At 36.4% G+C, this 22,713-nt stretch overlaps 1 protein-coding gene across 3 annotated transcripts in view; it reads right to left on the bottom strand.

The window, feature by feature from the left end:
• Positions 1-1,200: 1,200 nt before the first annotated feature.
• Positions 1,201-22,713, bottom strand: part of Snx13 (sorting nexin 13) — a 147,300-nt gene continuing 125,787 nt past the window's right edge. For 2 of the 3 annotated variants that reach the window (XM_017798032.2, XM_029563341.1), the window contains 6 exons: positions 20,632-20,793; positions 18,911-18,982; positions 12,018-12,163; positions 11,708-11,776; positions 7,574-7,686; positions 1,201-4,663 (listed from right to left, as the gene is read on the bottom strand). In XM_017798032.2, coding sequence (XP_017653521.2) covers positions 4,416-4,663; positions 7,574-7,686; positions 11,708-11,776; positions 12,018-12,163; positions 18,911-18,982; positions 20,632-20,793 — 810 coding nt within the window. In that variant the 3' untranslated portion in view covers positions 1,201-4,415. The remainder of the gene's footprint in view (positions 4,664-7,573; positions 7,687-11,707; positions 11,777-12,017; positions 12,164-18,910; positions 18,983-20,631; positions 20,794-22,713) is intronic. The other variant, XM_008832713.3, reaches the window with a different exon arrangement.

The raw sequence follows: 22,713 nt of genomic DNA, 5'->3' as shown, positions 1-22,713 counted from the left end.
TAATGTTATGACCAACCAAACAGGCACATTATTGAATGCCAGATCAACTGCCTTTTAGAAGAGAACAAGTCTAAAATATCAGCCAAAATTTTAATTTTAAATGACATCAAAAGTTTTATGGATTATTAATTCCATACTTTTTATTTTGGGGGTGATTGAGCAATAATTGTTTTCCGTTATTTTTGCTGAGCATCTTTAATTTCATACATTTCCCACTCAAATCCTCAACCCCCTCCCCCATCCATGCCTCCCCCTATCCCCCACCTGACCCTATGCACTCTGCCATACATGCTGAATCCTATTCAATAAGGTGTTTGTACCCAAATGTCCTTCAGTGCAAATGGGCCCACTGGAGTCTAGTCAGCCCATCCCGTGGTGGTATGTAAGTCATAGTCTCCCTCACCCAGCAGCAATCAGTCTCATATAGTTCTCTATCTAGTGCTGGCTGGCCACCTATTTTTCACCTTCCCTTTGGACTCTTGTTTAATTGAGCTGACATGGGTCCTGCGTTTGATGCCACTGCTGCCACAGGCTCACATGAGCAAGCCTCCATGGGCCTGAAAGCCTCCACCTCCTTATGTTCATGAACCAGCCCTGGCTCTTACAATCTTTCTACCTCCTCTTCCGCAATGGTCCCTGAGCCGTGGGTTGGGTGAAGTTCCATATGAGTCTCATCCTACACTCTAGTCTCTTATTCTCCAAAACTTGGCCAGTTGTGTTCTGTGTGCATCACACTCTGATGTACATGGAAGCCTCACTTGTGAGAGTTGAGGGGTGCATTAGCCCTCTTTCTACGCCTTAGTTATAGAAGTTCGACAGCAGATGTGTCACCTAGTACTGGGCATCTCCCAGGTGTATGTTCTCTGTGCCTGACCAGATATGAAACTCTGCAAGAGCCTCCATCTGTTGCAAAAAGAACCTTCTTTGATCTCCACTCTTTTTTCTCCCATCCGGCTTCCCTTCTCCCTCCTTCCCTCCCTCCCTAGTCACAGCACCCCCATTAGGAGATACAAAGTTTCCATAAAAGGAAAAAGTAATTCAATTAGAACTAAGTAATCATTCAATAGAGCATCTATAATCCTGGAATTTGAGCTGTTCAATTTCTAACATGAAATTAAAATACACAGAGAGTGTAAAAAGGAAACTACTGAGCAAGCATTTTTAAAAGTAACAGAAACACATTGTCAAAAAAGCTCAACGAAAGTGTTTGTTAATACTTTATTAGTGTTTTCTAATGGACAGAACATAACAAACCAAATAAAAATTTTAATCTTTTTAGTTAATAAAAATAACTGACATTCTGATCTTTTCTTCTTTGTTAAAGAAGGAGAGCATTGATAGAACAGTTAGGCACACAACTGACACTTAACTGTACAATGATATGCACAAGGTATTTTTTAACAATAATAATCCTAAAATGTGCTCTTTATAGTTTTCCCTTGCAATACAGGAGCCATGCTCCCATAAACAAAATTTACTACTAATAAAAAGAATTTTACAAGGAGTGACAAAAAGACTTTTAAAACAAGTCTTTAAATAAGAGGATGCAGCAACAACGGAATGTAAGTTGTTGGGTTAAGAAGACAGTTAAACTACACCTCAAAACATTAAAAATTCATTTATTTTACAATTACTCAAATACACATGCATTGAATGAAAATATTGCACAAAATTAAAATATTAGATTGTGAAATTTATATTGTTCTTAATTTTAAAAAAACGGTACACTCTCTGGTAGCACTTAACTGATTTTTGCCCCCAAACAGCAGCAGCACAAACTTAAAATGAGCAAACTGAATTATTCAAGAAATTATTTTGTTTGTTTTAAATTAAGGCTAACCAAGTGCATCCATTGGTCAATGGCACAATTGTTTCCAGCAACTATTTAGAACACCCTAATTATAGGAAATGCTCATTTAAGTGCTATATTTAAATCATACAATCAAGTTTTAAGTGAAAAAGCTGTGATGGTTTCTAAGTAGTTTTGTGTTACCTGAAACATCAGAAAACCCAAAGAATGATTAATTTTGAAGGTTCTTGCCTAAAGGCACCACTGACTTAAAAACATTCAGAAATCGAACATCAGAAGACTTCATGTATATACCCAGAAATGCAATAAAAGCATTAAGCATAATAACTTTATTAAACATGGTACACTGCACTTGACTGATGGGTTAAATATTCTACACAGCTTGACCAAGCCACTCAAAAAGGTTATCTCTAGTTTTAACATTCCCACACACTCTCTGACGTAAAATACAGATGTGCATAGAGATGTACACTATTGTTAATATAGGCTACCGTTTGACATTTCTGCTTCTGAAATATAAACTCTTTTAAACAAAAATTACTTTAAAAACCCATTTTTTCAAATTTTTTTTTTGGTATGATTGCAGTTGTCTTGCAGGGCTGTTAGGAAAATTTGCTATTTTAAGGACCTTTCTTTCCCTGGTTGACAGCCAGTTTTCCTCACTTCATACAGAAATGCTTTTTCACATGTACACAACTAGGCTCTTGCATGAATTCTTCTGTATACACTTAGCTTTGTTCATGTAAAAATATACTTACATGGGCAGGGGTATATATGAAAATCATTGCACTTACGGCCATGCTGATGCTTCCTACAGACAAGTTTCACACAGCCCAATTTTAAAGCCTGGGACACAGGGAAAGGTGAAGGGACAAGGGGAAGGAGACATACTGAGTAGAAGAAATATTTCTTCCACCAAAGAAACAGAATCTTTCTCACTTGCAAGTTGCATGGAAAGGGATTTTACATAAGTAAGTCTGAAGACATGCAACACATGCTGAATATATGCATACTACAAGTATGCACAACAGCATTAATAAATATTATTATAAAGCTTTAAAGAAAGGCTTTCCTTTGTTAATAGGCTTTACTTTGTAAGTAGGATCTAAATGAAAGCAAGACATGAGTATCTTGTTCCAATCTTAAAGCTCCCAAATAACTGGGATACCAATACTCTATCCCTTTATCTTAAGCACCCAAACGTTCTTTTAATACCAGGATACTGGCTCAGTGGTCTGATAAGAAGCTTCACTATTTTAAGGTTTTAGTGTTAAATATTTTTAAAACAAAAAGAGCTGATACATCCAAACCCTCAGTCACTGGAAGTATTTAAAACTGCAGAAATCCTGCATATGTAGGGTATGAAGACTTCCCTATGGACAAAATGGAGAAAACACCAGGAAATGTAAAGGCTTCAAAACTGGAAAAGGTATTCAGTTTCACTGTATAAAATTATATTAGGGACTTAAATGTATACACCAAAGGTTTCTGTGTACTAGCTTTATTTAGAATTTTACATTATGCGAAATATAAATAAAAGCATTTTAAAAAATAGTACAGTTCTGTTTTCATTATTTATTTTCATATATGTACACATAATAGAATTAGGCATTTATATGTTTACATAGGACTATAAGCTCATTAATCCTTTGATTTGCTATTTCTCTAAGGCATGTCTAGATCATATGATTTAGTTATCATATGGTAGCTTTCAATAGAGTACTGTTTTAATTCCCAATTTTTAGAAGGACAGAATGTATTTGGCAGTTCTTCCAATAAATAATTCCCCTTCTGTATAATCAGTAATCTGTTAAAAAGACAAAAATACTTATTGTGAAACTTACATGAGAGCTACCACATGCTTCTTTTGCACAGAATGCCAAAGGAAAAGTTAATAGCTGAGTACCGTAAGAGCAAAACAGAGCCCTCAAGCACATAAAAATCAATTAAAGTTTATGCCAATGAATAATAAATCCAATCAAATTCTGGGTTTGATTGGTTTTATTTTATATTGTTTACATTACAACATAAAACTCTAATTTAGGGAAAAGGGTTATTTCATACTTTATGGACATTCTGTCACATTTCTCAGACCTTGAAACAATTGTTCTAAAGATTTACCTGGCTCATCCACATGAGATAAAAAATGCTGACACAGACCCACAAGGTAATTCAGCAAAACAAATCTCTCCAAATCATACATTGCACAGTCTCTAGCTATTAAACAAATTAGGCAACGGATCTGTGAACCATTGTTTTGTGCTTTCCTTAGCTCTCAGACATACAATCTGGCACTTTGTCATTGGTGGAAAATGCTGATTAGTTTGGAACGGAAGAGACCAACTCCATTCTTGCATGAGATGGGGGCAGTATCCTCTCAATGTTGCAAATTATGCACCAAATCATTTAAGACACAGGAATCTCTCTTGGTAGTGGCTGGATTATAGATGAGAATGAGAAGAACCAGTCTATGAATGTACTAATAATCTATGTTGAGACACTAAAAGACTGGTGCAGACACAACAGTATGTGAGTTAAGCCCCAGAAGATCTATCCATACCATCAGTCCTGGACAAAATGAACACCAGCTTCAGAGATTTGAGTGTCACCTTTTCTGTAAAGAAGGCGCTTGAGTAGTTTGAAGTTTCTGTTTATACTTCTGCATCTGCCTTGACCGTGAATGAAGTTTGTTGAAAAGTTCACGGAATTTATACTGTGGAAATAAGGTTTCTAAAAAGCCTTCCAAGAAGACATAAACCATTCTCCTATTTAGCTGGTTGTGCTGAAACATTTCAAAAACACGAAGAATACCTTTCCGAGTCGTCTCAGCTCCAATAATGTGCTTCAGTTCATCTAAATGAAGAGAAAAATACATACATTACTCAGATAAAGGAAACAAGCTTAAATTAAGACTGTAAAGAATCTAAAGAATATAGTCAAGTAACTCATAGACAGTAGGTATCAAGTTAAGGTGTTTCAGTTAAGTATTATAACATACTCTTAAAACTTATGCACATCTGCACTGACCATCATCTACCCATTTACACCAGAGAAAGCAGGAGACAATATGGCAAAAGACAGACTCCACACTCATAGATTCCAAACTCCAGTCATGATCCTGTGTCTTAAAACCCAGGTAATACTCTGTTTCCCCACAACTAAATGAAGATTTGTAATGACCAATATCCTTATACCCGTGTGGATTTATAAAACCTTAGTAAGATGTTTACAGTGAAACAGTAAGGAAATTTCTGATACAGAAATGGAGAGTGCAGCTGACTGTGCTACTTAGACAGGACATTGATAGTACACAAGCAGATGAAAGAGTACCCTTGGTAGTAGACCATCAATAAACAAATGAGCAGTAAATACAAAGTAGTAGGAAATAAAGATCGGGAAGTTTGGCTGAAGTTTAGAATGCAAGAGAAAGTAGAGAAGATGACGACCATCAGGTCAAGTTTGCAGCTTACTACGGACAAAACCTAGTTACCATAGCGTATTGGATGGCTACGTAGGACTGTCCTGGAATTACTCATAAGGCCCCCAAGAACAAAAATATTATTTTGCTATTTTCGAAAGAAACATCCAAGTTACATAAAGTCCGTATGGGGGCAGGGGTGGGGGAAGAACAACAATATAATTTAGTGCAAATATGTGACTTTACCAAAAATTAACAGATAATGCCTACATAAAAATCACAGTTTTCTATCTGCCCTCATTCCCTTCAGATCTTCACACTAATGTTACCATTTTTCCAGTGAGGGCCTCCTGGGCAACCTTATGTACAGCTGGAACTCACTGGATTCTGCCTACTCTCTTTTTCTGAATTTATTTTTCACCTTAGAATTTACCATTATCTAATATACTATGCTTTATTTGTTTGTTGTGTTTGTTGTTACCCTTAAAGGCCATAAGCCTTAAGAAAGAAATAATGTAAGGAATGTCTGGCATAACAAAATTTGAGTAAGAACGTACTATGTGAACTGAAAGTTCTTCTGGCTTCATTCTGTGCCACTCCATAGCACAATCTGCTTTACTATACAAGTATAGCAATATCCAAAGTTATTACTGTTTATTTTTCTAAAATGTCATTTTTTTGTTTTGTATTACCAAATTCAATCACACATGGGGAAGGCGTAATGTGGGGAAATTTTCTTATTTAATTGACAGAAAGAAAAACTGAACACTGAAGTTTTATGATGAAAATTCAATTTTAAGTCATGAGAAAATCAGTCAGGCATGGGAGCTCATGACTGTAATCCCAGCACTTAGAAAGCTGAGGCACGAGCATTGCCATAATTTTAAGGCCAGAAAGGGCTACATAGTGAGCATGAGGCCAGCCTGAGCTACAGTGTAAGACTCTTTACGATTTATTGTATGAAATGTACAAAATTCAATAAAAAGTATACACTCAAAACTACATGGAAGGATGTGTATACATAGGCTCTGTATAAACACTTTGCTATTTAATAGGGAACCTGAACATCCATGGATTTTGATCTTTATGTGGGATAGCTGAGATGACTGTACTCCTGTCTTATATCTCTATTCTATGATTATGTATTTCAGAATAATTCAGACATTTAAATACATCATAAATAGTATCTAAAATTTAGAAATTGTTTATGGTTCTTTACCTTGTAAATCAAACATGTCAACAGTCATCAGTAAGAATTTTTCTAGAAAAGCAATGGCTTCCTGAGGGAGAAGTAACTTTAGCCTTTGCTTATAGCACTTATATCACATTTTTTTGTTTTTAATAAAATGGTTAAATATACCATCAAAAAAAAATAAGTAAAAGAATGAGGAAAGAAAGCAAATTCATAAAAAGTAAGTAATGATATTAAAAAACTTATAAATCCATCATATTCGTCTCCTACATACATAATTGAAGCAAGATATAATACATCTAAGCATTAAAAAATATTCATTTTTATAGTTACTTGTGCAAAGTGACAAAACCACCATTATCAATCATCCCCTGGTCACAAAAACCCATGACTAGGATCACTTACTGACAGAGATAAAAGGACAAAATAAATCTAAGTTAGTGATGCAATCATATCATAAATACCTCAAATGAGACCAACAAAATGCTCTCTTCAGTATCACATTTTAATTGATAAAGATTAATACTTGTTTACTCAGTTGATCTCCATGTAAACGGACTTATATGCTAAGTTAAACATTCTTTCTGAAAAATTCTACTTTACTTTGTTTATTTGCTTTTGAGACAGGGTCTCATGTAAACCAGGCTGGCCAAGTGCCGGGATCACAGGCCTATGCCCTGACACCTGCTTTATGCAGTACTAGGAACTGAATGCAAAGTTTTATACATGCTAGACTAGCATTCTGCGAACTGAGCTGCATCCTCAGCCATACTGTATTCATTAGCCCATTCATGTGTCACATCTTCTTTACTTCTCAAAATGTTTCAAGGCATCACAGTGAAATGGCTAAAGGCACAAGTCTCTAAATAATACAAAGATAAGTCAGAATCCTGACACTTCCTACCTACAAATCTTAGGTAGGTGACCTGAGCTTATCTCCTCATACACAAAATTACACTGTTAATGGTGACTTCTTTCTAAGGACTGTTGGCTAGGAAGATCTGCTAGCGAAACGCCTAGTATAATACCTAGGAGATAGTATGCCATCATATGGGAGCTATAATAATAAAAAGGAGCTAAATTAGAATGATCAATACTGAAAATTCAGAAGAACTACCAACAAATTAAATTTTAATCAAGCGTGTTCACTCACCTGGCATAATTGCAAGTAACTTCGTTTTTCCTGCAATTCTTGTTCTCATTCGAGTAGCTTTATCTCTACATGGCATGGCCTCTGCTAAAATGCCATTTGGCCAAAATGCATCTCTATTTTTAAAAAGTAAACAAATTTTGTAAGGATTTTCCTTTCTTAATGATATAAATTGATAGCATTACAAATTGGGAGAGAAGTAAAAAGCTCAAACAGGAAGAAAAAAAATTCTAAAATTTTAAACAGGCATAATGATTACAAATGTTAACTAAGTATAGGATTCAATTTTAGACAAAGGATATACACAAGAAAGGGAACAGATAAACTCCGCTCTCTAGTAGTTCACACAAACACTAACAAATTGGAATACACAGGCTAACATATGACAGACACATAAATTCAACAGTGGGAGCTGCTAACTTAACATCTCATCTAAATACCACCCACAGCATCTTAAATTTGGAAGCCTTGGAGGTTAGCAGCTACTTTCCCTTTGCTAGGCCACTCCACTCCCTTCTAGCTCAGCCAACATAAAGCTAAAGTGGATGCTCACAATGTATGCATAGGAGCCCACTCTCTTTATTTCAATGTGTTTGATTCCTGCTCCTTAATCTTTGGTCTAAAGATGGCTGGAAGGAAAGGGTCTGAAGGAGTGAGACTCCCTAGATGTCCAGAGGTGTCCAACCTTTTGACACTGAGACATGATGTTGTCACCTACAAATGTGTTGGGCTGTATTCAGTTATCCTGTGCTACAGACGGGACATGCCTATAGAGCAGTCATTCTTACAGGAGTGGTTCTAGAGAAACAGAATTGAAAGGATGAATTTTCTTAAATATTTTATTGCTATTATTTTTTTCTCTTCTTTTTTATTATTTATTATTTTTACTGTACGTGTATGCATGTATTGCCTGTATATATGCAAGTACACCCATGTTGTGCAGTGCCCATGGAGGTCAGAAGAGGATGTCCGATCCCCTGGAATTGAAATTACGAACTGTTGTAAGCTGCCATGTAGGTGCTGGGAACCAAACTCAGGTCCTCTGTAAGAACAGCCAGTGCTCTTAACCTCTGACCCATCTCTCCAGCTCCATGCGACGAATTTTTTTAATGGGCTTGGTGATATCTGGAGCAGGCTCAACAACTCAAACCTACAGTGACTAAAGACTTCCCTGGTAGCATGGAGAGCACTGAAAACCTAGGGTGTGAACTGTTTAAAGAAATGATGAAGATAAATGGATAGAGTCTTCCAATTCACCTCTTGTGAGAAGCAAGGAATTTACTGACTTTCTGTATACAATGTTTGACAATTTGTGGAAAATAAGGAAAATAATGATGTTGACTGACTGCTTCTAGCATCTCTAGATAGAGTGATGGAGGAAAAGAATGAGCTCAATGATAAGATTAACCATCTCCAGATTCACATCAACAGTCTAAAGGTTTCTAAGTATGCCCTGAAAGAGCTTCTCTCCAGCAGCCACAGAGTTCAAATTGCAGAAAATCAAGCAGAAGCCCTCATTATACCTTTGGCTGGCTTACCATGCAAATTTAATTCCCAGCCTCAAAGACTGATGCAAAAAAAGTGAGGGCACTGCTAGGGAAAGAGTGGGATCCTGTAACCTGGGATGGACATGTGTGGGAGAGCCCTAAAGAGACCGAAGACTTTGAACCCTCCAACTTTGAAGAGTTTATTTCCCCTGATGAATTAGTCTCTTCACCCTCAGCAGAGATTGCATACCCATACCCACACCCACACCCTGTAGAACTGCCCTCCCCACACTTGCCTTAAGGAAGTGGCAAGACAATACCAAAGTCTCTCAGTGCCCACTAACTGTTGCCTTTAGACCTATAACCAGACTCAAGGCTAAGCAGGCCCCTAGAGGTAAGATAGAAAATGTGGTTTGTGAGGAGGCATACTATATAATTAAATAACTTAATGAGCTTGCTAATTCATCCAAGCGGAAGTCTGGGGAATATGTATGGGAATGGATTTTAAGGATGTGGGATAATGATGAAACGTAAAATTCTATCAGGCTGAGTTTATCAGTGGGCCCACTGAGTGGAGATTCTAAGTTTAATATGGAAGCTAGGCAGTTAAAAAAGGTGCGAACAGTTTCTGTGACTGGTTGGCTGAAGTATTATCAAAAGATGGCCTACTGAGAGAATAGGCAATGCCCCAGAGGACATGACTTTCACTAATGTTATAAAGAGGCAAAATGGTATTGTCCACAAAATATCACACTAGTCCACTATACTGATATTGATTGGATTCAATGAGCAGGAGGTAGCAACCACTCTAGACTTGTTGGTAAAGCATATGCAAATGAAAGGGTGGGAAGTCAACCAAAATTCAAGGGACTTCTACCTCAGTAGGAGTCCAATGGTGTGGGGCATGCAGAGATATTCCTTCTAAGGTGAAAGTTAGTTGTTGCACCTGGCCCCTTCCTCCACCAAGAAAGCAGCACAATGCTTAGTGGGTCTCTTTGGATTCTGGAGGCAGCACATTCCTCACTTGGGTGTGTTTCTATGACCCATATACCCAGTAACTCTGAGGCAGCTAGCTTTAAGTCGGCCTGGATCAGGAGAAGGCTCTTCAACAGGTCAGGCTGCTGTGCAGGCTGCTCTGCCACTTGGGCCATATATATGATCCAGCAGACCAGATGGTGCTTGAGGTTTCAGTTGCTAACTAGAGATGCCATTTGTAGACTCCAGCGGGCCCCCATAGGGGAATCACAGCAGCTGCCTTGGGATTTTGGAGCAAGGCTCTATCTACCTTCATCTGCAGACAACTATTCTCCCTTTGAGAGCCAGTTCTTAGCCTGCTCTTGGGCCTTATTGTGCAGAACTTCCACTTGATTACCCAACAGAAGCATCTTTGGAGACAGGATTCACTCAGGGTTAAAGCTCTCCAGGTGGTTTCACACTACAGCCAATACTGAGAATCACTGCTACAGACCGTTCATCTACCCGAACTAAGATGAAGAGATCAGGGGAGGTAGTTCAATTTTTGAAAACAACTCTATAAAAGGGAAAATTTTAGCTTTTGAACAGAAAAGCCAGATTCCTTTCTTTCAACCATCAGACCCTTTGAGTAAACCACTTTTCTTCTTTAATCCTCAATTTCCTCACAACAAAATGGAAAAAGAAGAAAAATAAAAACAAAAAACAATAAAAAAAAACTCCTGACCTGATGAAACAGGATATAAAATCAGAAAGCAAATATAAAGAACTGAGCTCAATGAAAAGCAATTGGTGTGACACTGACAGTACCCTTCTTGAGCCCTTCCCCTACCTCCAAAGTACAGGAGGCTATACATTTTTAGTCATTGCTCATCTTTACATTTACAAAAGAAGCTTATTTCTCTATTATCTGTGCTTTCCTGAAGAAACTGTGTCTTATCTCTCAGTGTTTGGCAGTGCCCTAGGCACAGAGGAAAGGCTCAGTACATTCTGTGGCATGAACTTAAGAATCAGAATGTCAATGCTGCTTTATTTGTAGTATTATTTTCAAACATTCAACTAAAAAGTAAACTGCTAACACAGATACATTTTCCTAAACTGTTCACTTAACTATTTCTATGATAAAATGTTAAGTGTTTTTGACATGGGGTTTTCTTCCACTTCTGGTCCACTTGCCTCCACCTCCCAAGTGCTGGGATGTAAGGCATGCACTACCATGCCCAGTTTTCTATACTCTTTCAATTATCTTAAAGCCATTCTATGCAATAAAACTCTTTCATTTTAAACATTTCTCCCTTTGCACCTTTTCTAGTCTTGACTTAAAAAACCCTACAAAAATCAGTAAGTCCTTGGTCAAATATTCATTTATTTATAATTAAAGTGTGTGTGTACGCATGATGTGTGTGTGCTAGCATGGCGTGCACAGACATGAAGGTCAGAGTCAGAGGACAACTGAGGAGCTGGTTCCATTTTATGTGGGATCCAGAGATCAAACTCACAAGGCTTGTATGGCAAGTGCCTTTGCCCTTTGAGCCATCTCATCATAATTCTTACAAGTCTCTGCTCTTAAAAAATTTATGACCAGGCAAGAAACCAAAGCAGTGAAAGTTAAAAGTCAGTGATAACAAAGGTAAACTGCGTACTACCAGAAAGAAGCGATTGAGTCTTAAAGATATACCTGAATCGTTTCACTGAGTCAGCTACTTGCTCGGGTGAGGTCATCCAATCAACATGGTCAACTATTTTTCTGAAAGTAAAGGAATTTCAAAGAGTATGATTAAGAGTTAGTAGGTAAACAAAATTATTAAAAGTTTCATGGAGTAAGCAGTTAAATTTGGGTATAAACTTTCTCTGAGAACAAGAGATCTAATGATCTTAAAAGGTCCTGAGGAAAAATTTTTCCACAAAGGCTGAGCAAATCGCATACAGAAAAGAAGTTCAAAAAAGGAAATAACATCAGGCTGTAGTAGGAAAAGAAAGAAAGATACCTATTGATAGTATCACCATATGTTGCTCTAATAAGCTGCTGAAGCAGGTTTTTGATGTTCCTTCGCAACCACTGATTCCTCTCTTTTAAGTCGAACACTTCATCCATTAGAAGCAGCATTACCCTAAGTGGAATATTGTCATCCACCTGACAAAATGTAAAAAATATTTGGAATAAAATTATTAGTTACCAATGTAATTATGAATGCTTACAAGTCAGAGAATAAGTTACATTAAAGACTTCAAAAGTTGACATTTCATTCTAATTCAGAAAAAAAAATTCTAACAATCACTTTACAATTTTACAATCTGAGGCTGTATTTTAAAAGAAGCTTCTCCTAGGCAGGAGAGATGGCTCAGTGGTTAAGAGCATGGACTGCTCTTGAAGAGGATCTGGGTTCGATTCCCAGTAAACACCTGGCCGCTAACAACTGTCTGTAACTCCAGTTCCAGGAGATCTGACACATGCTTCTGACCTCCATGGGCATTGCATGACACATGCAGACAATACACTCATACACATAAAAAAAAGAAGCCTCTCCATTTGAATTCATGTGTATTCTTGGCTAGGGAAACATGAATGACTTTCAGCACAGGCTATGCTATTCTGGTAAAGCAATGCTAGAACCAATACTTATTTTCTCATTATATATATTTAACAGAGAAAACAATACAGGGTATATTTTGCTTGATTAATAAGTTATATATATATTACATATGTTTTCAGAAAATAGAAGCTAAAACTTTAACCCAGCATATTACTAAATTTACGTTAAAAATATATATTTCATAAATTACTAGAATTTTAATGATAATTGTAATTTGGTGAAATTAGTACACTTTAGTATAATAAATTAAATTATACAAATTAGTATATTAGCAAATATAATTAGTGTACCTAATATAATTAGTATACTTAAAGTTAGTATGCTTTTGTTATGGGAGCATTTAGTCAACAAGATAACAGACCAGAACCCAGAAACAGATTCAAACTTATGAGAACCTAATCACATCTGTATGATTAAAAAAAGATATAGCATAGTAGGGGAAATCTGGCCTTTCAGTAACTGGTACTTAGGTCAACTGGACTTATACTTCATTTCATACCTCCGTTGAAGTGAAAATTTAAATGTTAGTATGGTAAAGCAAAAGAAGTTTAAAAAAAAAATCACAGGGTAACATCATCATGAATCTGAAGTAGGCCAAATTATAATAGAGAGAACCAAAGCAGCTGACAGTAAAAGATGTTCCACATGTATGTGTGCATACACACACATACACACACACACCTCTACCTAATAAGGAACTAAGACTCAGATTGTATGTAGCACCCATACTAATAAAAAGATAAGACAGCTGAGTAAACAGAAAAATGGGCAAAAGATTTAGACATATGAGACAGGAAACTGAATGGCCAATACACATGAGTCTACATGAAATACAACCACAAGAAGGTTGAATTACAAAGATGCAAATGTTGGCTATTGGTAGGATATAAAAGAGTAAACCTCTCACACACTGCTGGTACAATGGAAGTAGCACAAATAATATTCTTAATGGTGTGGCACTATTTATTCTTTATTGAGCGTCTTTAATTTCATACATTTCCCAGTCATAAAGCCTCATCCCCCCTTCCCCCATCCATGCCTCCCCCTATTCCCCCACCAAACCCTATGCACTCTGCCATACATGCTGAGTCCTATTCATTCAGGTGTTTGTACCCATATGTCTTTCAGTGTAAATGCATCCACTGGACTCTAGTCAGTCCATCCAGTGGTCCTTTGTAAATCATACTCTCCCTCACCCATCAGCAATCAGACTTAAATAGTTCTCAATCTAGTGCTGGCCCACCACCTATTTCTCACCTCCCCTTCGGGCCCTTGTATAATTGGGCTGACATGGGTCCTGCACTTGATACCACCGCTGCCACAGGCTCACATGAGCAAGCCTCCAGTGGCCTGGAAGCCTCCACCTCCCTGTGTTCATGAACCAGCCCTGGCTCTTACATCTTTCCACATCCTCTTGCACAATGGTCCCTGAGCTGTGGGTGGATGAGGTTCCATAAAGGAGTATGTTCTTTGCAGCTTTGTCAAATATCAGGTGGCTGAAACTCATGTTTGGGTCTTCTATTGTGTTTCACTGATTTACGTGTCTATTTTTGTGCCACTACCATGCTGTTTCTATGACTATCAGTCTGTAATATAATCTGAGATCTGGTATGGTGATCCCCCCCAACATTATTCTTTTTTCCCAAGATTGTTTTGGCTATCTGGGGTCTTTTGTGATTCCATATGAATTTTAGCATGATTTTGTCAAGCTCTGTGAAAAATGTGATGGGTATTTTGATTGGGATTGCATTGAATCTATAAATTGCTTTTGGTAAGATGGTTATTTTCACAATATTGATTCTATCAATGCATGAGCATGGTAGATATTTCCATCTCTTAGTGTCTTCCTCTATCTCTTTCTTTAAAGTTTTGAAATTTTCATTGTAGAGATCTTTAATGTCTTTGGTTAGGTATATTCTTAATTTTTTTTTTTTTATTTTTTGAGGCTATTAAGCATGGGAGGGTTTCCTTGAGTACATTTTCTGATTGCTTGTTATTGGTATAAAGAAAGGCTACTGATTTTTTTAAAGTTGACTTTGTATACTGCCACTTTACTGAAAATATTAATCAATTCTAACAGTTTCCTAGTGGAATTTTTGGGATCTCTTATGAATAAGATCATATCATCTTTAAATAAGGATAATTTAACCTCTTCTTTTCCAGCTGGTACTCCTTGAATTTCCTTCTCTTGTCTTACTGCTATTGCAAGAGTTTTAAGCACTGTATTGAAAGGGAGTGGAGATAGTGGGCAGCCCTGTCTGGTTCCTGATTTTAATGGGAATGCTTCCAGTTTTTCTCCATTTAGGATGATGTTGGCTATGGGCTTATTGTATATAGCTTTAATTATGTTGAGGTATGTTCTTTCCAGGCCAATTCCTTCTAGGACTTTGAACATGAATGCATGTTGGATTTTGTCAAATGCCTTTTCTGCATCTATTGAGATGACCATGTGGTTTTTGTCTTTAAGTCTATCTATATGTTTTATTACATTTATTGACTTATATATGTTGAACCATCCCTGCATCTCTGGAATAAAGCTGACTTGATTATGGTGGACGATCTTTTTGGTGTGTGTCTGTTTGTGGTTTGTAAGTATTTTGTTGACTATCTTTGCATCTATGTTTATTAAGGATATGGGTCTATAGTTTTTTTGCTGTTGTATCTTTACCTGGTTTGGGAATTAGAGTGATAATGGTTTCATAGAACGAGTTTGGGAGTTCTCCTTCTGTTTCTATCTTTTTGAATTTAAGCAGTATTGGTTGTAAATTTTCTTTGAATGTCTGGTAGAATTCTGCCATCTGGGCCTGGGCTTTTTTTAGTTGGATTTTTTTTTTTTTTTAAGCCGGTTTAAGCTGTTGATCTCCTCTTGGTTTAAGTTTGGGGGTCGCCATGATTTTAGAAATTCATCCATTTCTCTTATGTTTTCAGTTAATGGAGTATAGAGTTTTAAAGTATTCCCTTACAGTGTTTTGGATTTTTTTGGTGTCTATTGTGATATTTCCCCTTTCATTTCTTATTTTGTTGATTTGGATTTGCTCTTTCTTTCTTTTGGCTAACCGGGCTAAGGGTCTTGTTTAACCTTTAAAAGAAACAGTTCACAGATTCATTAATTTTTTTGTACTGTTTTGTTTCTATTTCATTAATTTCTGCTCTGAGTTTTATTATTTATTTTCGTCTACTATGTTTGGTGTTGGTTTGTTCTTGCCTTTCCAGAGTCTTGAGTTGTACGGTCAAGTCGTTTGCATGTGCTCTTTCTGATTTTTTAACATAGGCACCAAAAGCTATGTATTTCCCTCTTAGGACTGCTGTCAGGGTGTCCCAGAGCTTTGTTGTGTTGTGTTCTCATTTTTATTTTGTCCAGGAATACTTTTATTTCTTAATTTCTCCTTGGACCCATTCATGATTTAGTAGTGTTGTTTAACCTTCATGAGTTCTTGTATTTGCTAGAGCTTCTTTTGCTGTTGATTATAACTTTATTGCACTGTGGTCTGATAGAAGACATGGAATTATTTCAGTTTCTTTGTATTTGTTGAGATTTGTTTTGTGCCCCAGAATGTTGTCAATTTTAGAATAACTTGCATGAGCTGCTGAGTAGAAAGTGTATTCTTTGGTGGCTGGGTGTAATATTCTATATATATGTTAGGTCCATTTCATGTAGTATGTCATTTAATTCAGATGTCTCTCTGTTTATTCTTTGTATAGCTGACCTGTCAACTGAAGACAGTGGAGTTTTAAAGTTGACCACTATCACTGAGTTGATGTCAATCTCTGTTTTATAGTCCTAGACTACTGATTTTATGAAATTGGGTGTTCTAGAGCTTGGTGCATAAATGTTCATGATTGTAATCTATTTGTATAATTGTTCCTTTGATTGGAATGCAGTAACCCTCATCTCCTCTGATGAATTTTAATTTGAAGTCTATTTTGTCAGATATTAAAATTGTGACACCTGCTTGCTTCTTAGGGAGCCATTTGCTTGGAATATTGTTTTCCATCATTTCACCCTAAGATAGTTTCTATCCTTGAAGGTGAGACAAATTTCTTGAAGACAACAAAAAGATGGGTTTTCTTTCTTGATCCATTGCACCAGCCTGTGTCTTTTGACAGGGGAGTTGAGGCCATTGATATTTAGTGTGATTATTGAAAGGTGTATATTGTATACTGTTGTTTTAATTTCTTTGTTTGTGGTCCTATTTTGTGTTTCTGTTGTTATACCTTTACTTTTTCTTCTGTAGCCTCTTAGCATACTCATTCCTTTTTTTCAGTCCTTTGTGTTGCTTCAAGTATTCTCAGTAGTGCTGGTTTGGAAGACATGAATTCTTTCAGGCTATTTGTGTCATGGAAGATTTCTGTTCCCCTTCGACAATGACAGATAGTTTTGCTGGATAAAGTATTCAGGGTTGGCATCCATGGTTGTTTAGATCTGGGAATACTTTGTTCCAGGGTCTTCTGGCTTTCATAGCTTGCATTGAAAAGTTGGCTGTAATCCTGATGGGTTTTTCTCTATATGTAACTTGTTTTTCTCTAGCAGCTTTCAGTACTCTCTTTGTTCTGTACATTTAATATTTTTACTATGATATGCCACAGGGCCTTTCTGTTTTGATCATACCTTAATGGTGTTCTCTGTGCTTCTTGAATCTCTATATACATATCTTTCCTTATTTAGGGACGTTTTCCTCTATAATCCTATTGAAGATCTGTTCGATGCCATTGGTTTGAGTTTCTTCTCTTTCCTGTATGCCTTTAATATGTAGATTTGGTTGTTTATGGTGTCCCACTTTTTCTGAGTATTCCATTCCTGTGATTTTTTGAATATTGCATAGTCTTTGCTTAAGAAGTCCAGATCGTCAACTTCATTCTCCAGTCTTGACATTCTGTTTTCCATTTCATTCATTCTGCTTGTGAGACTTTCTCCTGTTGTTTCTAATTGGTTTACTGAGTTTTTCAGTCCCATATTCATTTCCATTTTGGTTTTCTTCACTATTTCTATCTCTTCAGTGAATTCACTTTTCAGGTTATAAATTGTTTTTGATACTTCATTAAGCTGCACATTTGTATATTCTTAGACTTCTGTTAAAAGTTTATACTTTTCCTCTTTGAGTTCTTTGAATTGTTTGTGCTTTCTTGAAGTTCTTTGATCATGTTTATGAATTGTTCTTTTAAATTCTACATCCTGAGGTTCTACAGCGTGGTTCTCAATGCTGTGCATCTCTGTAAGACTCGTGGGTTTTGCTGAGGACATATTTTCCTGGTTTTTCATATTGTTTGTGTTTTTGCATTGCTGTTTGGGTATTCTTTGTTGAGCATGTGTTCAATAGGAACGTCTACTCTGCTTTCGTTTAATTTTGCTTCTGTTAATATTGTTTATGTACCTTAGTTACTTTTTGTTTAGGTATGGAAGACAAATTGTTAAGTATTTCGAGTTCTTGCTGGGTAGTAGACTGATAAGAGTCCTCATTGAGCAGGTCTGTCTGCCTGATCTGGAGGCTGGGAATTTGGTGATGAGGGTGACTACCTGGGTGAGGACTAAGAGATCTATGGTAGGGTGATTAGTTAATGCCTGGTTTGGGAAACTAGTCCTAGGACTTGAGGTGAAGGAACTAAACTGGAGCCTGCCTGTGATAGAGGATGGCAGGGGACAGGGTGGGGGTGGATGAGAGAAATGGGGTAGGGAGACAGTGAGCTTGGCACAAATACTTTTGAAAAAATGTTTGGCAGTATGTCCTAAAACTGAGTTTACGTATACTCTTTGACTCAGGAATTTAATTTCTAGGTATAGGAACATATAATTATTTTTTCAGTTATAAAACATGAACTAAAGTGTTTACAGAAGTTCTATGCATAATCCAATTAATAAACTGTGCTAAAATTACAAGATTAAATACCACAAAGACACAAGAATTAAGCAATTAAGTAACAGCACAGAACAATGTCACAATGTAGAGCCAAGAAAGCCACACATACAGTGTATAGACTTTGCAGTTTCATTTTTACGAAGTATAAAAGCAAGATAAAAGTAGAGCAACAGTCCTTCATAGAGGAGAAGGTTATGCTAGAAGAGAGGATGAGGACTTTCTAGAGTACTAGTAATTTCTGGTTTTGTTTGTTTTAGTAAGAGTGCTAATGAGAGGAACATGTTCAGTATCTAAGAATTTACTGAGCTTACTTAGCACAATATGTAAAGTGAGTGAATGATACATATGCATATTTATTAACAAGTAAAGATCTGCTAAGCATGATTTAAATTGTAACTCTTACGCCTAGTGCCAAGAATACAATTAACTCACATTATCATCAAGTTGAGCTGAGACTCGACAGTGTTCAGGATCTGAATCGGTCTTCGTAATTAAAGGAGGCACCTATACATTTAAAAGAAATAAATTAACACACTAAGGCAAACAGTCAAATATACCATCATCATAAATCAAACCAAAACACAGTATTTGATTTGATTTTGTGTGTAACATACTAGTAAAGTTGATCATTCTAGAATGTGAAATCAAATATTACCCAAAAGGTCTATTTTTGGTCTGTTTGGTATTTTAAAAAAGAATTGACTTTTAAATTGAATGGGGAGTTACTTAGCCAAACTCCATAGTTTGTAGAAGAATTTAAAACTAAGCCAGGTTGACTTGAAGATCACACAATCCATAGAATTACAAAGGAATAGAAGAACTCCAATCTTTTACCATAAGACCTCTTTACAGTATGTTAATAGGTTTAAGGAATTGACCAATGATTAGATAAAGGGAAAAGGAAAGAAAAACCAATGTCAGCTGAAAAACATTTGGCAATACAGCAAAGACTATCAAGATCACCTACTGTGAAGCCCATACAAGGACATATGACAAAGTCTCAGCAGTAGCCCTGCCAATCATTTAAAGGTTGGTATACTTGTCACAATTACAGACAAAGATACAGCACCGTAGAAAGTATAACATTTAACAGAGAAGCATTGTGTCTACATTAAGGAAACTATTCACTCAGATTCACATTCAATTAGCTATTACACATTCCCATCACAGCTCAAACATGATCTAAGAAGTAACAAGAAATCTAATAGCTTTATGGTTTTTCCTGTCTTTGATGACAACTTTAGAAAACTATGTCAAAATTATTTTTAAATGTAAGTTAGGAATGTAAGAAAGGAACTCAGTCCAAAATCCTTATCTAGGAACGTAATAAAAAGCTTCCTGGAAACTCTTCCATGGCACCCAGCGATGGTGGCACAGCAGTTGCCTTTTGGAGTAATTTTAAAATGTATTTCAACACATATATGAATTAAAACTTTGACTGATAAAGACATTATTAGAAAAGGAATAAAAGCTTTCATTGTTTACTTATTAAAGAAATAAAAATACTTTCTCAAGGCCAGGTGTGGTGGCGCACACCTTTAATCCCAGCTCTTGGGAGACAGAACGAGGCGGATCTTTGTGAATTCAAAGCCAGCCTGTTCTACATAGTGAGTTTCTGGACAGCTGGGGCTACAGGGGGACCCTGTCTCAAAAAGACCACCCGCCCCCCCGAAAAAAACCCCCCAAAACCTCAAATAGAAATTGAGCACATTAAGACAGGCCCTGACACTGACCATCTGAAGGCCTTTTCCTTACTTTGTTCTGGCGGGCCTTCATTATGTGAATAAGGAGAATAAGGAGAAATTAGATTTTATGTTTCTTTAGTGAATATTAGTATAATTTGCTTGCAAAAACAAGTTATTTGCAAAGAAGTTTATGGCATTAAAGAATCAAAATGGTTTAATGGAATAAAACAATTCAAAATATTAACTTTAGTGATTTAAAATATTTGCTGCAAATGGATTTTAAATTTTTACCATAGAAGAAACTGATGCGTGACAGGATTTTTCAGTACCTGTTTTTGATATAACATTGCTCTTTTCAGCTTTACTTTTTTTATGAGCCTGTGTCTGAAGATTTGGGAAAGGAATAGAACACATCTTAGCTGATTTAAAAATAATCTCCATTAGAAATCACTGGAAATGTCTTCTTACCTTAAAAAATGACTGCTTTATGTCTTGACCTAATCTTTCTGACATTTTGCCCATGTTGTCTGACATTTTAGTCATTCCTTCTGCCAAGCTATCAGGAAGGGATTTAACTGCATTTGAAACATTCCTCATAGAATTGCGAAGTGGATTTACAAAAGTGTCCATCTAAAGGGAAAAAGAAATTATACCATTAGCTTCATCACATCAGATTTGCTGCTCAACTCAGAAGTCTTCAAAAACACACAACGCAGCACATGGAAAGATAAAATGATTTTTCCAGTCAGTATTATGCCATTGTACTTTAAGATTACACAGAGCTGTTGCCTTTGGTGTGATTTAAAAATATACCTTGTCACATAAATGAATTAAAAAATATTGACTGATGAAGACGCTGTTAGAAAAGGAATAAAAGCTTTCATTGCTTACTTATTAAGAAATTCTGAATAAAAATATTGTCTCAAATAGAAATTGATATAAGTAGAATTGACCATTATATATTTCAATCATTACTCAAAGCAACAGTGAGATATTTGGGTAGACACTGAAAAGAAAACAAGTATTCAAAAACAAACAGAAAGTTGAATAACTAATAATCATTTTAAGTTTGTTTAAAAAATATTTCTTAGGATACATTATGTATGTTCAATGAGAATCTACTAAGGGAATGTGGTACCATTACAAAAAGACTAAGAGATGTACCAGCTAGATGTGCCAATCACATTTTATTAAAATAGAAAGAGTATGAGTTAAAGAAAAATATGATTAGAGATATAAGAAGGCATAAGATTCTCCAGAGAGACAGAAAATAAAGTTTGATATTCAGATTATATAACTATCAAATAAGAAATGGAGAGCTATCTAAAGAAATCACAGGTTATATAAGGAACCCTCCAAAAGAAGAGCTTTTAATTTAGTTTAATCTTTTGAAATGGGGTCACATTATGTTGTCCAAGCTGGTCATGAACTCCTGTGCTCAAGCAATCTTTTTAACTCAGTATTCTAAGTATTACAGATACAGGTGCACACCACCATGCCCATAAAAAGGAGAAATTATTAACAAAGAAAAACCTCAAGCCCTGTGTGGTGGTGCATGCCTTTAATATCAGCACTTCCCAGGCAGAGGCAGGCAGATTTCTGTGAGGTGGAAGACAGACTGGTCTATATAGCAAGTTCTGGGGCTAGACTGGGCTACAGGAAGACCCTGTCTCAAAAAAAAAAAAAAAAAGCAAACAAAAAACCATAATATGACATAATATAGCATAACATAACATAAAGTAGCAACATAAAATAACACAACATAGCATAAAATAGCAACATAAAATAAAATAACATGATATAAACCATCAAAGAAAGGACACAATATAAAAATCAGAGAAAACTTCAAGAATCTTTTCTAGAGCATCAGGAATGAGGAGACCCTGAGTTAGTAAAGTGCCTGCCTGGCAAGGATGAATCTGAACTCAATCCCTGCCACCTATGTAAAGGAGCTGAACATGGCTGCTAGTTGGGCAGAGACAAGAGAATTTGGAGCTTGCTGGCACACAAGTCTAGCCAGAGCAGTGGACTGAGTTTAGTGGGAGACCCTGTCACAAAAAGTAAGGTGGAGAACGGTTGATCAAGACACCTTCCATCAGTCTCTGGCTTCCACATGCATTCATACACATGTGCACCAGAGCATGAACGAACGAACACACACACACACACACACACACACACACATACACACACACACACACTTTCTAGAATGAGTTTTTAAAGAAATATTTTATTTATTATTTTTATTTTATGTGTATGAGTGTATAGCCAGCATGTATAAGTATACCTGTGGTGTGTAGTGCCCGCAGAGGTCAGAAAAGGGCAACGGATTCCCTGGAAATGGAGTTATAGATGATTGCTAGCCACCATGTGGATGCTGGGAATTGAACCCAGGTCCTCTGCAAGAGCAGTCAGTGCTCTTAACCACTGAGCCATCTCTCCAGCCCCCAGAATATGAGTTTTAAAAATTATAAACTCTTATTTATTTGTATTAATTCCTAAAAGGCCAGTCTTTTTAGGAAGGAACAACAGTGGTAGAGAATTCTTTTT

This window comes from Nannospalax galili, unplaced genomic scaffold (assembly GCF_000622305.1).
Source record: "Nannospalax galili isolate Female #2095 unplaced genomic scaffold, S.galili_v1.0 scaffold450, whole genome shotgun sequence".
NCBI lineage: Eukaryota > Metazoa > Chordata > Mammalia > Rodentia > Spalacidae > Nannospalax > Nannospalax galili.
The sequence above is the reverse complement of the archived record's forward strand: the minus strand, read 5'-3'. Positions and strand labels throughout refer to the sequence as shown.